Source organism: Syngnathus typhle, linkage group LG1, assembly GCF_033458585.1.
Source record: "Syngnathus typhle isolate RoL2023-S1 ecotype Sweden linkage group LG1, RoL_Styp_1.0, whole genome shotgun sequence".
NCBI classification, from domain to species: Eukaryota; Metazoa; Chordata; class Actinopteri; order Syngnathiformes; family Syngnathidae; genus Syngnathus; species Syngnathus typhle.
In genome coordinates, this window is record NC_083738.1 from 24,135,695 (window position 1) to 24,147,968 (window position 12,274).

General features: G+C 44.1%; 3 protein-coding genes and 1 non-coding gene across 5 annotated transcripts; all 4 read left to right on the plus strand.

Moving 5' to 3' along the window:
- The first annotated feature begins 430 nt into the window (after nt 1-430).
- si:ch211-119e14.1 (uncharacterized) lies at nt 431-1,508 on the plus strand. Its single transcript, XM_061283397.1, has 2 exons — nt 431-588; nt 993-1,508. The coding sequence occupies exons 1-2, from the start codon at nt 438-440 to the stop codon at nt 1,439-1,441; spliced, it is 600 nt and encodes a 199-aa protein (XP_061139381.1). The 5' UTR covers nt 431-437; the 3' UTR covers nt 1,442-1,508.
- A 486-nt stretch (nt 1,509-1,994) lies between these two features.
- Nucleotides 1,995-2,066, plus strand: trnaa-cgc (transfer RNA alanine (anticodon CGC)). The gene has a single exon. It is a non-coding gene; the product is annotated as a tRNA-Ala (tRNA).
- A 279-nt stretch (nt 2,067-2,345) lies between these two features.
- dtx4a (deltex 4, E3 ubiquitin ligase a) lies at nt 2,346-9,586 on the plus strand. The gene is made up of 8 exons (XM_061283363.1): nt 2,346-2,741; nt 3,394-4,438; nt 6,909-6,970; nt 7,185-7,346; nt 7,432-7,493; nt 7,580-7,900; nt 7,986-8,075; nt 8,192-9,586. Exons 1-8 carry the CDS (start codon nt 2,534-2,536, stop codon nt 8,420-8,422), a joined length of 2,181 nt encoding a protein of 726 aa, XP_061139347.1. The 5' UTR covers nt 2,346-2,533; the 3' UTR covers nt 8,423-9,586.
- Nucleotides 9,587-10,503: 917 nt separating this feature from the next.
- msantd1 (Myb/SANT-like DNA-binding domain containing 1) lies at nt 10,504-12,004 on the plus strand. Of its 2 annotated transcripts, XM_061283902.1 has the most exons (4): nt 10,504-11,129; nt 11,206-11,306; nt 11,382-11,520; nt 11,603-12,004. In XM_061283902.1, exons 1-4 carry the CDS (start codon nt 10,873-10,875, stop codon nt 11,862-11,864), a joined length of 759 nt encoding a protein of 252 aa, XP_061139886.1. In that variant the 5' UTR covers nt 10,504-10,872; the 3' UTR covers nt 11,865-12,004. The 2 variants fall into 2 exon arrangements, with proteins under 2 accessions (XP_061139886.1, XP_061139878.1); XM_061283894.1 differs by having other exon boundaries at nt 11,206-11,520.
- The last annotated feature ends 270 nt before the right edge of the window (nt 12,005-12,274 follow it).

Sequence of the window (12,274 nt, forward strand, 5' to 3'; positions counted from 1 at the left end):
GTGGAGAGGCCAATTTAATGATGAAATAACAACATAAGAAAAAAAATGTGTGAAAAAAAATACATTATGGCATCTTGTAACATTTACAAATTTTGACTGCTTGCTCAATTGATAATTGTTTCAAAAATGCATCTTAAAACCTGTGCAATTTTGTTTTTTTCCAATTAATTAAAATTTTCAAATGTAAAATTTTTCAAGTCTTAATAGTTGGATTTACATCGCACACAATTAGTACTCGACATGTTAAGGAGACTTTCTTACTCTGTTTATTTTCTGGCATAAATCTTTAAATTTAATATTTAAACTTTTTAAATTGGAGTATCTATCTATCTTTAAATTGATCGAATCTTATTCAAGATGACAATATTTGATCATCTAAACTACAGAATGACATCATTAAGTTCTATTTTGGAAACGTCTTCCTCTTTCTATATGGTATGTACAGTATTTGCTATTCCTCCACCTCATCCCTCCTACAAATGAGCTCGCATTTTCCGCTTCACCTCAATATCACGTTGCACTCGAAACAAGTCAAGTCGGCTGCTCTTAACATTTTTTTCTCCTACGAACCACTCGTTCACGACGTGGGTAAGTCTTTTTTGCCATTATTATGTTTTAGCCTTAATTTTAACATTGTGTTTTTAACTAACAATAATTATAGTATTGTCACTTTTTTGAAAGACATTTGTTGGACTATTACAATAGTTCATGCTCTGCAAGCTGTCTAATGCTTCTCAATTGCCATTGCTTCAGGAAATCAGCAAAAACTGCATGCTGTCTGCCCACTTCCTGTGCACGCAGACGGGCCTATCTATCATTTTCTCTCTACATATATACTGTGTGACAACGAAACAGTAATGTGGCTTATGATTGCGATTTAAAATAAGGCCAAAAATTAGCTTTTTTTTTTTTTTTGATGTGTTTTGACAAGAAGGTGCTACAACATGTTTTTAAGAAACTCAGCAACCATTGTCCCTCCATCTTTGCTTCAGGTATGGCTACCGCGATTGTCGTCTTACTTTTTTTCATCTTCGTCATCCTGCTTCTACTGCTCATCGTCCTCTACAAGAAGTTGAACAGGGAGACCAACGGACAATACACTTTACAGCGTGTTGTCTATGGAGAAGGGGGTCTCCGGGACCGCGCCAGAACGATGGCAGCTGTCCTGGAGAACCGCCTGGGAGTTCAATTATGGCCCCATGGCAGTTCTGACGAAGACGGAGAAGAAATGCAGGATTTTCAGGAGGAGCCCAGACAAAAGGCAGAGTATTGTAGTGGATCGAGTGATGGGAGCCAGAATGGTGAAGATGGCAAGCCACAGGGGTGGAGCGTCAAGGCAAGGAGAGAGAGTGAGACACATGAGGAATCGAGGGGGACTGATGTTTTTATCAATTTAAATCAGTTCTCCAAGAGTGTGATGTGGTCTGAGCAGGATGACTAGCAGACAACACAAGAGTCTCAGAGATGCTAGTTTTCCGTTCAATTGTCAATAAACGCAACATGTCAAATACGCGCTTCCTTCGCATGTCTACATGAGCTTCAGACATTTAGGGTTTCTCCAGAGAAGCCAGAAATTCCTTGGAAAATTTGTATTTCCTTACACGGGTTTCAGAAAATGGTAGTTTCTCCAAAAGTCTCAATTGACCCTAACCCTAACCCAACTACAGATAAATGAAATAGACACTCCTCTTTCATACTTGGGCTAGGTTTTTCTCCAAAAGTCCTCAATGACTTTAGAAATAATATAATGTCTCAAAAGTGACAATAGGCCTGATAAATGCCCTGATTCTTTGTCACTTGAATAATGAATACACACCACTAAAGCTCCAATTTGACCAATAGCTGCTGTAGTTATGATCAAAAGATCATGGCAGATATCATGTTATGACATTAATCTATAATAAAACAGCGGCAAGCCGATACAATAACGTTAGTTCGTGCACTGGCAGTAGGTGATGAATAAAAATACAGTTCTGTCACCTTGTCCGCATGGTGGGGATGTAGCTCAGTGGTAGAGCGCATGCTTCGCATGTATGAGGTCCCGGGTTCAATCCCCGGCATCTCCACATTTTATGTCGTAATTTTGAAACTGGTATGAAAATAATTGCGATGAATTGCAGAAAAAACGATCTCTAATAATTACAGAATAACTAAGAATTACAGAAATAACGATTTCTATTTTCATTCACTGTCAGTAGACTTAGCTGTCAACTTTATTTTGGGTTTAATTTCCCTGATATGGTTATTTGTTTTAATTCAACCACGTCATTATTATTTTGCCTTTAGAGTGATTTCTTCTTCTTTTTTTTTTACGGCCTGGTCGGTGTCGGTTGGGGGGGGGGTCGACCAGTTGCTGCTGCACACCCGGAACTACAAACACGGCAGGTACGATTTGCATCTGTGCCGATTATGTTGCAAATAACGCGCACACACAAAACGTCAACACTACAAGATGGACGTTGGCGTGCTGTCGCGATGCTGCTGCTGCTGCTGCTGTCGTCGTCGTTGATGTGTCGGGACGACACCGAGTAGGATGTTACTCGCGTCCGCCGCGGTCGTGTGGGAATGGCTGAATGAGCACGGCCGCTGGCGGCCCTACAGCCCGGCGGTATGTCACCACATCGAGGCGGTCATCCGTAGCGACCCGCGCTGCGCTAGCGTGGTCCTCGGCCAGGTGGACTCTCGCCTCTCGCCCTACATCATCGACCTGCAGTCCATGCACCAGTTCCGCCAGGACACGGGTGGGTGAGCGGCCCGTTCCGGAAGCATCTTTCTTTCTTCTGGCGCAAAAATGACGTCTTGTTTTTGCACTCGTGCATGTGCATTGTGCAACTTGTCCGAAAGTAATGGGACGCGGTGCACATACAAAGCCAACACGCCCAAGAAATAATGACAACGTCAAAATGCATCAATGCAACTTGTTGACTCAGGGGGAATATTTAGGATGGGCATGCATGTGCCCTGCTAGCGACCAGTTCAGGGTGTAGTCTGCCTTTCACCTGATGTCGGCAGGGATAGGCTCGAGTGTATGAGCCGCTTTCACTAAAAGCCAGCGCTTTTCTGTGAAACGGCAGCGACGCTGAATGGTGGAAGAAATCAAGCCTCGCATTTTCCACCTTCCGAGGTAGAACAGTGCTTCCCTGCAATACGAATAGCGTGCCGTATATTTTTTCTCCTAACATATAGACCGAGTGACCTGTTACATATACTGCATCAAAAGGCATTTGCCATCCCACATTTAAATGGGAGTGACATAGATTGCAGGTGGGAATTCAACCTGGCAATTTGCGGCACACGTTACTTTCCATCGTTGATGTTGAAAACAAAGCGAAAAATGTAGTATGGACCGTCCCTACTTTGATTATTGATGCGGCCACTTTTGCCAATTCACAGGCACCCTTCGAGCGGTCCGGCGTGGCTTCTATGAGCCCACCTCAGCGCCCGGCCAGGGCTGGCTGTGGGAGTGGGAGAACGACGTGGGCAGTTGGACACCGTATGACACGGAGGTGGGCATCGCCATCCAGGCGGCGCGGGACCGCCAGCAGCCCTGGCTGGACCTGTCACCGCTGGGTTTCTGCTACCTTATCGACTTTGGGAGCATGACCCAAATCAACGGGCAGACGCGGCGATGCCGTCGCATTCAGCGACGCGCCGATTTGGCGTACCCCTTGGTGTCAGGCCCCCTGCCCAAATCCCAGCACGCGTGGGCACCCGCGTCCGCTCCACACCCCGGAGGATTTACGGACATTACCGCAGGGGGTGCGGGAATCAGAATGGGCGGTGCGGGGGGAGGCAATGGTAGCGCGTACCCCAGCGGGGCACTCCCCGCTTCAGCTATCACCTCTCTGGGAGCGCCCTGCGCCTGCCAGCAGTGCATGCTGCTGCTCAGTGTCAAGGTGGGCACTGTGTCCAACGCTCAAACTCTGGGTCGGAGACCACCTCAGACTAAACCGCCTAGTCCCAAACTTAGCAGTCATTTGATCCCTGGAGGGGCCTGGTCACTCACCCTACCACGACTGCCCTCCATCTCACGGTCGTTCTCCCCTCATAGGACGTCCGTAGTCGGGGCGACGGGCGGCGGTCTCGCTATGGCGAGTACAGGTACGAGCGGCGGCTTCGCACACTCGCTCTCCCTTCTCAGCTCGGCCACCACCGCCCTGTCACTGAACTCCGGCCGCCCGCCACCCCCATCGCTCCCCCCACCGCCGCCGCCCTCACTGTCCACCCAGCCTCACCCTTCCGCCTCGCCACCCTGTTCGACTTCTGCGGCGCCCGCTCCGGGCCCGCCTCTCGCCTCGGCCGGCGCGCCCTCACCTTCCGCCCGCGTGCTGGGCCCGCTGACTACAACTCTGCCGCCGCGGTCCAGCCTGGCGGGGCTGAGCCGACCGGCGCTGCAGCGTCTCGCCATGGCTCAGTCCCGCGCTCTCATCGCCTCAGGGTGAGTAGACACGGTTTTGACACACTTGCATATTAGTCAGGACATTGGATGAAGGTCACGTTTTCAGGGGAGAGTCCTTCCGGCAGATGGGTGAGCCTGCTGGCACTCACGTCAGAAAATCAAAAGCCCTTCTGATCAAAATCCAGAGAGAGTACCACCTGTTGTTAACTGATTATCTCGGGCAACAGCGCCAAGGGCAAGCAGTGTTGGGATTCCCTTACAAGATTTTGGTCACTTGATTTGTTAGTTAGTGGGATTAGGTGGTGGAGGATACATGTGTGAATGTAGATGTGTGTATGTGCTATTTTAATCCCTATTTTTTACATCAGTTTACAAGTATTATGATGGACCAAGCCACAACAGTGCATGTAGTGGCCATTTTACTAGGACTAGACATTTAGGACCGTGTTTTTGCGGGATTTAAGAAATTTAAGAAACAGTCCAAATTTGCGTCTTTTTTTTTTTTTTCCAACAAAATTGTTTTTCTAGGATTTTGAATTTTTTTTATTGCCTGTGGGAACATGTAAGAAAAACTCAGGGCTAGGGTAGTCACGGGCTATCTCCATATCTGCATATATATATATATATATATATTATCACGTTGCCGTTCGGCTCAACCGCCGGAGCAGGAGCACTTTATTGCCCCTCCATCTGGATTATCGAAATATTCTCGAATATATATATATATATATATATATATATATATATATATATATATATATATATATATATATATATATATATATATATATATATATATATATATATATATATATATATATATATATATATATATATATATATATATATATATATATATATATATATATATATATATATAGTTGCTCATGTGCAAAAGTTTCCTAGTCCCAGATGGAAGCTGGCCTAATGCCGGGAGATTAGCCGCAATCCAAAAAACGTGACTTGCTGACATGCTTCTGCTTGCTTCTGCTTGCTTGTTGGTAAACAAACCAATATAGCCGCCGGAAGTGTAATCACGTTGACCAGAACAGATAGTGCAAAAACCTGATGTTTGATATTTATCTGTACGTACCCTGAGAGGATTTTCTGTTTCTGGCTTAATAAGGACAAGATTTGCAGAAAACTGCAAGTGGTTTGTATTACTGAGCTCGGGTAACCACAACAGTGGAAAAATAACGAAAGGTTTTGTTTCCTCTTTCGCAGAATCAAATATGCAATCATCCAAATACAAATAAATATATATTAGTATAAAAAGGGGAGTGCAATAATGTGAATAAATAAAATTATACTAATTCAATCAAATAAAATCTTTAAATAAAAAAAAGTACTATTCTTGAGGGGGAAAAATATTTCAGCTTCCACAAAATCTAAAATACCACAATACAATTTTGGATTAGCCAAATTGTGTGAAGGTTTGCAGAAGGAAAGATGGGAGCCCCATGATGGAGAAATTAGTTCCTTATGGCCTCAGTGGTAATCCGTAATGTGACGACTGAATGCCCTACAACTCGAGTTAAGTCAGCAGATGGGAAAAGGCGGATTAGCGCTATAAAAGAGCGAGGCGAGGCGCCACAAATCACGTTGCCGTTCGGCTCAACCGTCGGAGCAGGAGCACTTTATTGCCCCGCCATCTGGATTATCGAAATATTCTCGAAGATGACTGTGATCAAAAGTGGATGGCCGTAAGTATTGAACGGACTGTTTATTTTTAAAAAATTAACGTTGTAAAATAACACAGGTCGACATTTTGTACAGATTTTTTTTTTTTAAATCAGAGATGCTAAATTTTCTGCTGTCATTTTTTTTTCTTAACACATCATGTTTTCATAATAGTGATAATATAATAATAATGTAAAATGTAATATATGCATATTAGTATTTATTAATGATGTGTTGGTGGATTTCTTTCTGTAACGTTTGATAAAATGCATATTGCGCCAGTTTGTATCGGTCAAATTGAAAACAAACAAATCTCAAAAACATGATGCATTTGGAATAAAAAAAAGTCACAATTTTGAAATCAGCCTTAAAACCCCCTTAAGGGGGACACAAAATCATCTCTTATTAAAATGTGTTGTTGACCAGTGTAATGTTTTGCCATTAGATTGACTATTTGGATTTCGGATGCACGTCAGCTTTAACGTCCCGACACAAATCTTTGAAAGCAACGCTATGCTAGTTCACGAGTAAAATGAAATGGCGACAAACCACGTAGCCAAACCTCGGATGAACAATGCCTTCCAGCTCTCTCAATATTATGCTCATGACGCAAGATAGGAATTATTTTTTATTTTTTTTTGAAACCGCCAAAGTGGTTTACTCATCTAAACCGCTCACATTCAGGACAGTTCAAAAGCTTCTTGACCTGCTGACGTGGAATTGAACTTGACATATGTTGCGGCCAGCTGCGCGCACAACAGACTGATCGGATTTTAGCGCCTTAAGGGTGACCTGTCACCTATCAACGGATGTCTACTTTGTGTTGCAGGGTGCCGACGGTTCCCGTCAAGAACCTGAACGGTTCCAGCCCTGTGCACCCTGCCCTAGCCGGTGAGCACACTGAGAAACATTGGAATAAGTTATGCTGTCAGTCTTTAGAAATGTTCTGAGTTTTTTTTCCCAAGATTTCAAAATAATTTGTTATCCTAATGTTTGAACGTTTTCATGTAAATAGGCAACTGTTTAATTTAGGGATGTGTACGGTAGTTTAATTGGTGTTATGATTATGAAAATCTGTAAATTGTTTTGCGTGTTCTCTTTTTAGGGATTACCGGCATCCTCATGAGTGCGGCGGGTCTTCCCGTCTGCCTGACCCGTCCTCCCAAGCTGGTGCTTCACCCACCGCCTGTCAGCAAGAGCGACATCAAACCCGTACCGGGTCTGGGCCACTGCTGTCGCAAAACCACCAAGAAGCAGGCCCGCAAAGGTCTGGAACTTGACAGAGAGAACAAAAAAAAACACACATTCAGGAAGCGCATCGAATTGTCTCACGCTCCATTTTCTTGTCATAGGTAGGACCCCCGAGGAGGTGGTTAAGAGATACCTTCAGAAAGTTCGAAATCCCCCTGAAGAGGTAATTTGTTAGTCCCCAAATATGTTTGGAGTTTGAAAACGCAAAAAAGCACAGCAAGTCACGGAAGTGTGTTTGCAACCGTGCAGGACTGCACCATCTGCATGGAAGTCCTATCGGGTCCATCGGGCTACAAAGGCCCGGGCGTGGGCGGCATCTCCCGCGCAGAGTCGGTGGGTCGCCTGGCGCAGTGCGGCCACCAGTACCACCTGCAGTGCCTGGTGGCCATGTACAACAACGGCAACAAGGACGGCAGCTTGCAGTGCCCCACGTGCAAAACCATATACGGCGTCAAAACCGGGAACCAGCCTCCGGGCAAGATGGAGTACCACGTCATCCCCCACTCGCTCCCCGGACATCCTGACTGCAAAACCATCCGCATCATTTACAACATTCCTCCTGGCATTCAGGTAGCGCCGCCGACATGGCGTCGTTGTGGGCGTCGTCCCGTGCGGATTTTGCCTCGCTTGAGGTCATGAACGTGTTGCTCTTTAGGACCTGGAGCACCCAAACCCCGGCAAACCCTTCACCGCCCGTGGCTTCCCAAGACACTGCTACCTCCCGGACAGCGACAAAGGCCGAAAGGTATTGTTAAGAATTCCTAGACGAAGGCTGAGGGGGTGGGGGGGACTGTAGCCGTGAGGCAGATTTTTCTGATGCCACTGGAGGGAGCACACTTTGAGGAAATCTTACTTGTTCAGGTTCTGAGGCTGCTCCTGGTGGCGTGGGACCGCCGCCTCATATTCTCGGTGGGTACGTCCAGCACCACCGGCGAGTCGGACACGGTCATCTGGAACGAGGTGCACCACAAGACGGAGTTCGGCTCCAACCTGACGGGCCACGGCTACCCCGACCCGGGCCACCTGGACAACGTTCTGGAGGAGCTGAAGGCTCAGGGCATCACCGAGGACGAATGTCTTCCCAGAGATTGAGCCAATCGTGAAAACGAATTCATCCGTCATTTATAGGTGAGGTCTGGATTTTTACCTTCAAGCAGGGGTGGGGGTGACCTAGCTTCTCATCTGGCCCGCCCGCCTTTCAAACCTCAGAGTAGAATCAACAAGATGATCTTTTTCACCAGTTTGTCAAGCGTTAAACGTCGGCCTCAAAAGCAGTGCTCTGAATGTTTGATTCATGGTACACGTTTCCATGGAAACTGGTAATTGTTGTTTTTAGGCTCCAAAAAGGATGATGTCATGTAAAGTAGTGAACAAAACAAAAATGTCTGTAATCCATCCATCCCATGTAAACAAGATCTAAAAAAATAAAAAATAAAAAATCTTAGAATGCGATACTCGTAGGTTTTCAAAACATTTGATCTTTTTTCCATTTTTTTTTTCCCCCACCGTTATTTTCGGGTATATTTTTTATCAATGTTGTCTTTGCATTTTTCCAAACACTTTACATGGAAAACAGTAAAGTTGAGTTCTTTTAACGTTTCAGTCTGTAAAATGCTGATTTCATGTAAGCGTCAAAACAACAGCTATTTAAAACAATTTACTTTGAACAAACTCGAGTCTACTTCAATTCGTAATAATTGTTCTCGTTTCTCATGTTAGGTAACATTTTTCATTTTCCCGTGTATTCACAATGGTGCTCTGAGGTTTTCACCCCACCCCTGTCTTAAAGGAACAGCGACAAAAAAAAAAAACAATAACAACATGCATGACCTGCAAAATTGCGTTTTGATACCACTGTGCACATCCAGTACAAGTCAGTCAGTGTTCAATTACTTCAAACTGTGAGACTTCTGTCAAAAATTGAGCATGGACGTTTGCTGACCTCTAGAGTTACTTCTGGACAACTACATTTCATTTTATTCATTTGTTACTTCTGACATTACTGTATAAACTATCAGCTGACGTGTTTGTATTTGGATTTTGCAATGACTTAATTCTTATTTATGTTATTTGAGGTACATCTAGACATGTTTTAGTTATTTATGCATTCTTTTTGTTGTTTTTAATTGTCATTTTTAATATAAAATTGTATATGTAACTATTAAAAGCATTTATATTTTATGTATGGATGTATGCACCTTGTATGTATGTTATATATGTGCGCAAATTTGCATTAAAGTTTGTTTTTTTTCCCTCCGTTTGTGTTATTGTAGACCAGAACTTCCTTCCAAAAATGTCTATTTTTTTGATAAACTACTTTTTTTTTACATTTACAATATTAAATATACATTTGAAGAATTGACAAAAAAATCACAGCTTTGATTTGTTTTTTAAATTGTATCAAAATATCCTTTAAATTAATCTAAGTAAATTCATAATAGAATACGCAAATAAAAACTTTTTCCACTGAATTTGCTCTATTTTTAAAAGGAATAAAAGCGTTTAAAAAGTTAAAATCCCTAAATCATTTTTACTGTAGCATACAAACACACAAATGTTCTCAAATAAAACTAACAGTGCATTACTGAGGACCTGAGTTGCGCCGGACTGGTTGATCTGTAGATTAGTCTATCCCTTGGATTAACAGTCTGGATTACTTCCGTTTTAAACCCTGAAAAAGAAAAGAAAGAAAAGTTAGCCAGTTGCAATTGGATCACCCTTTTTTTGTTTCTGTTAAAACGGTATGCCATCAATTGTCATTTTTCTTGGCCTTATTTTTGCATACTGATTTATGAATTGGTCCGTGGACTTGTCACAATTTAAAAGGTAAATTTCAACAATACCAATGTACGCTCTAATCTAAAAATCAACTTCATCTGTGCAGCGAAATCAGATTCATGTGATGTCACAATCGTCTCGAAGCTTTTAATTGGCCTAAAAATAAGGAAGGAGTAATTGCTTTCGTTTTATTGGGGCGTCAGTCCCCATATGTATCCACTTTGTGAAAATGACACGAGGTGATTATTCGGTGGACCCCGATTTGCGAGTCACACCCCTGCAGGGAACGAGATGATCCGACAAAAGCTTTTAAAGGAAGCGCATTCTGGGCTGCCCAGTCGTCAAAGAAACAAAAAGCAGTCTGCCCTCATTCTGCCCCTCCCCCGCTCTTTGCATTTCAGCAATGGCGTCCGCTCACACTGCTGCCTTTCAGCTAAAAGCTTTTTATGTCCCAGCCCAATGCAGCAGCAGCCGCAGGAAGAAGAGTGGCGCGGGTGGGGGGAGTGGGAGTGGTTAGGGTGAAAAAGAAAGGCCTCCTTAGGCCGTCGCCAGGGCAACTGTGACATCATCGAGCACTAAAAGCTTTTAACCGGATTCCTCTCCTGCTTTAGGCCCCATTTTGAGTGCTCTTTCAGTCTGTCCTGGAGGGGGGAGGTGCAAAATCAGGCCTTAGCGTGTGCTTCCCTTCTCACCTTCGCAAGCTCCCATTGCACCACACAGAACCGTAAAAGCCTTTCAAAGCAAAGAGCTTTTTGCGGGGAAAAATGGCAGCGGGAGATGACTTTGCCTATTTAATTACTCATCCTCAGGGCGAGAAGCACCGGCGGGCCCCCAACTGGACTGACGGTGAAATGAAGGCCCTGCTCTACATTTGGGAGGAGAACCACAGTGAGCTGAAAACTAGCAAGAGGAACGCAAAGGTTTACGAGAGGATGTCGCAGCGGTTTTTCCAGCTGACGGGCGAGCAACGCTTCAAAGAGGAGATTAAGATGAAGATCACAAATATGTCCTTCCAATACAGGCCAGTCAACCTCAAACTTCGCCATCATGCCACAAAAAGTGTTGCTCATTTTTCTTTCTTTTATTTTTTCAAACAGGCGACTTAAATCCAACGCCACGGAAAGCGGCGAGACCCCCGACTGGCCGTATTACAAAGCTATCGAGAAGATTCTATCCAAGCCTGTGGAGGTCGGACAAGGTAACTGGGCCGAGTCTCAAGGTGAGTCCCGGGATGAGTCCCAGGCCTCGACGAGTGCTGGTAATTCCTCCCAAGGTGGCGACAACCCCTTAGCCCAGCCGGAGCAGGAGGTGATGGGCTTCCTGCCCGAATATACAGGCTCTTCAGATGAAATGGAGATCAAGCAGGAACTGGACTCTTGGAACTCTGACAGTGAGCACACGCAAGGCTCCAGGTAATCACTGTGATGTAGAGAAAGAGCGAGAGAATGAGATTTTTCTTTTTTTTGCTTGATTGTCTTTTTATCTTCTCTTCAGCTCCCATCCAGTGTCTAGCAAGCAAAAGAAAACAAAAAGACAGAATTTCCTAAAGCGGAGGAAGCTGCAGATAATGCAGGCCATGCTGCGGCAACAAAAGCGCTCTAACCAAGCCATTGAGGAAACGTGCAGGGAGGTCCGCCGAGCCCTGCATCAGCAGAATCTGCTCCAGGTCCAGTGTATGCAGATGCAAGAGCGCATGATGAATCTTCTGGAGAAAATGATATTGCCGTCCTCCACAAGCGGGAAGAACAAAATATGAAGTGCAGCATCTCTATAGTTTTTTTGTTTAGTTATTTGAATTTAGGTTTTTTTAGGCCCTCCACAAGTTTATTGCACGCATGTAAAAATGAATGCGCTTATTTGCATTGCTGTAGAATTAAACAAAATAGTTTGACATTATTTTGCTGTGTGTGTTTAAATCATTTTTGTGGCCTGATGAGCTTCCGTTGTTCTCCAAACTGTGAGGGCGGGACACAAGACAGACTGTTAGAGTACTTTGGACCTGAATGGTTTACGTCAGGGCTGGGGAACACACTGCAAATTTTCAACTCTATTTTATCAAAAGATTATAAAAAAACATTTTGAAGATACTGTGCCAAATGAGCACAAATCCATTTTTAAAGTAAAACAAATACTACCATACTGCGCCAAATACATGTCTTTTAACTT

Bases quoted from the DNA above. Each gene is read 5' to 3' on its own strand.
- si:ch211-119e14.1 (XM_061283397.1), top strand. From the start codon at position 438: ATGTACAGTATTTGCTATTCCTCCACCTCATCCCTCCTACAAATGAGC. The intron at 589-992 runs GTAAGTCTTTTT...TCTTTGCTTCAG, and splicing joins ACCACTCGTTCACGACGTGG to GTATGGCTACCGCGATTGTC.
- dtx4a (XM_061283363.1), top strand. From the start codon at position 2,534: ATGTTACTCGCGTCCGCCGCGGTCGTGTGGGAATGGCTGAATGAGCAC. The intron at 6,971-7,184 runs GTGAGCACACTG...TTCTCTTTTTAG, and splicing joins TGTGCACCCTGCCCTAGCCG to GGATTACCGGCATCCTCATG. The intron at 8,076-8,191 runs GTATTGTTAAGA...TTACTTGTTCAG, and splicing joins ACAGCGACAAAGGCCGAAAG to GTTCTGAGGCTGCTCCTGGT.
- msantd1 (XM_061283894.1), top strand. From the start codon at position 10,873: ATGGCAGCGGGAGATGACTTTGCCTATTTAATTACTCATCCTCAGGGC. The intron at 11,130-11,205 runs GCCAGTCAACCT...TTTTTCAAACAG, and splicing joins AATATGTCCTTCCAATACAG to GCGACTTAAATCCAACGCCA. The intron at 11,521-11,602 runs GTAATCACTGTG...TCTTCTCTTCAG, and splicing joins GAGCACACGCAAGGCTCCAG to CTCCCATCCAGTGTCTAGCA.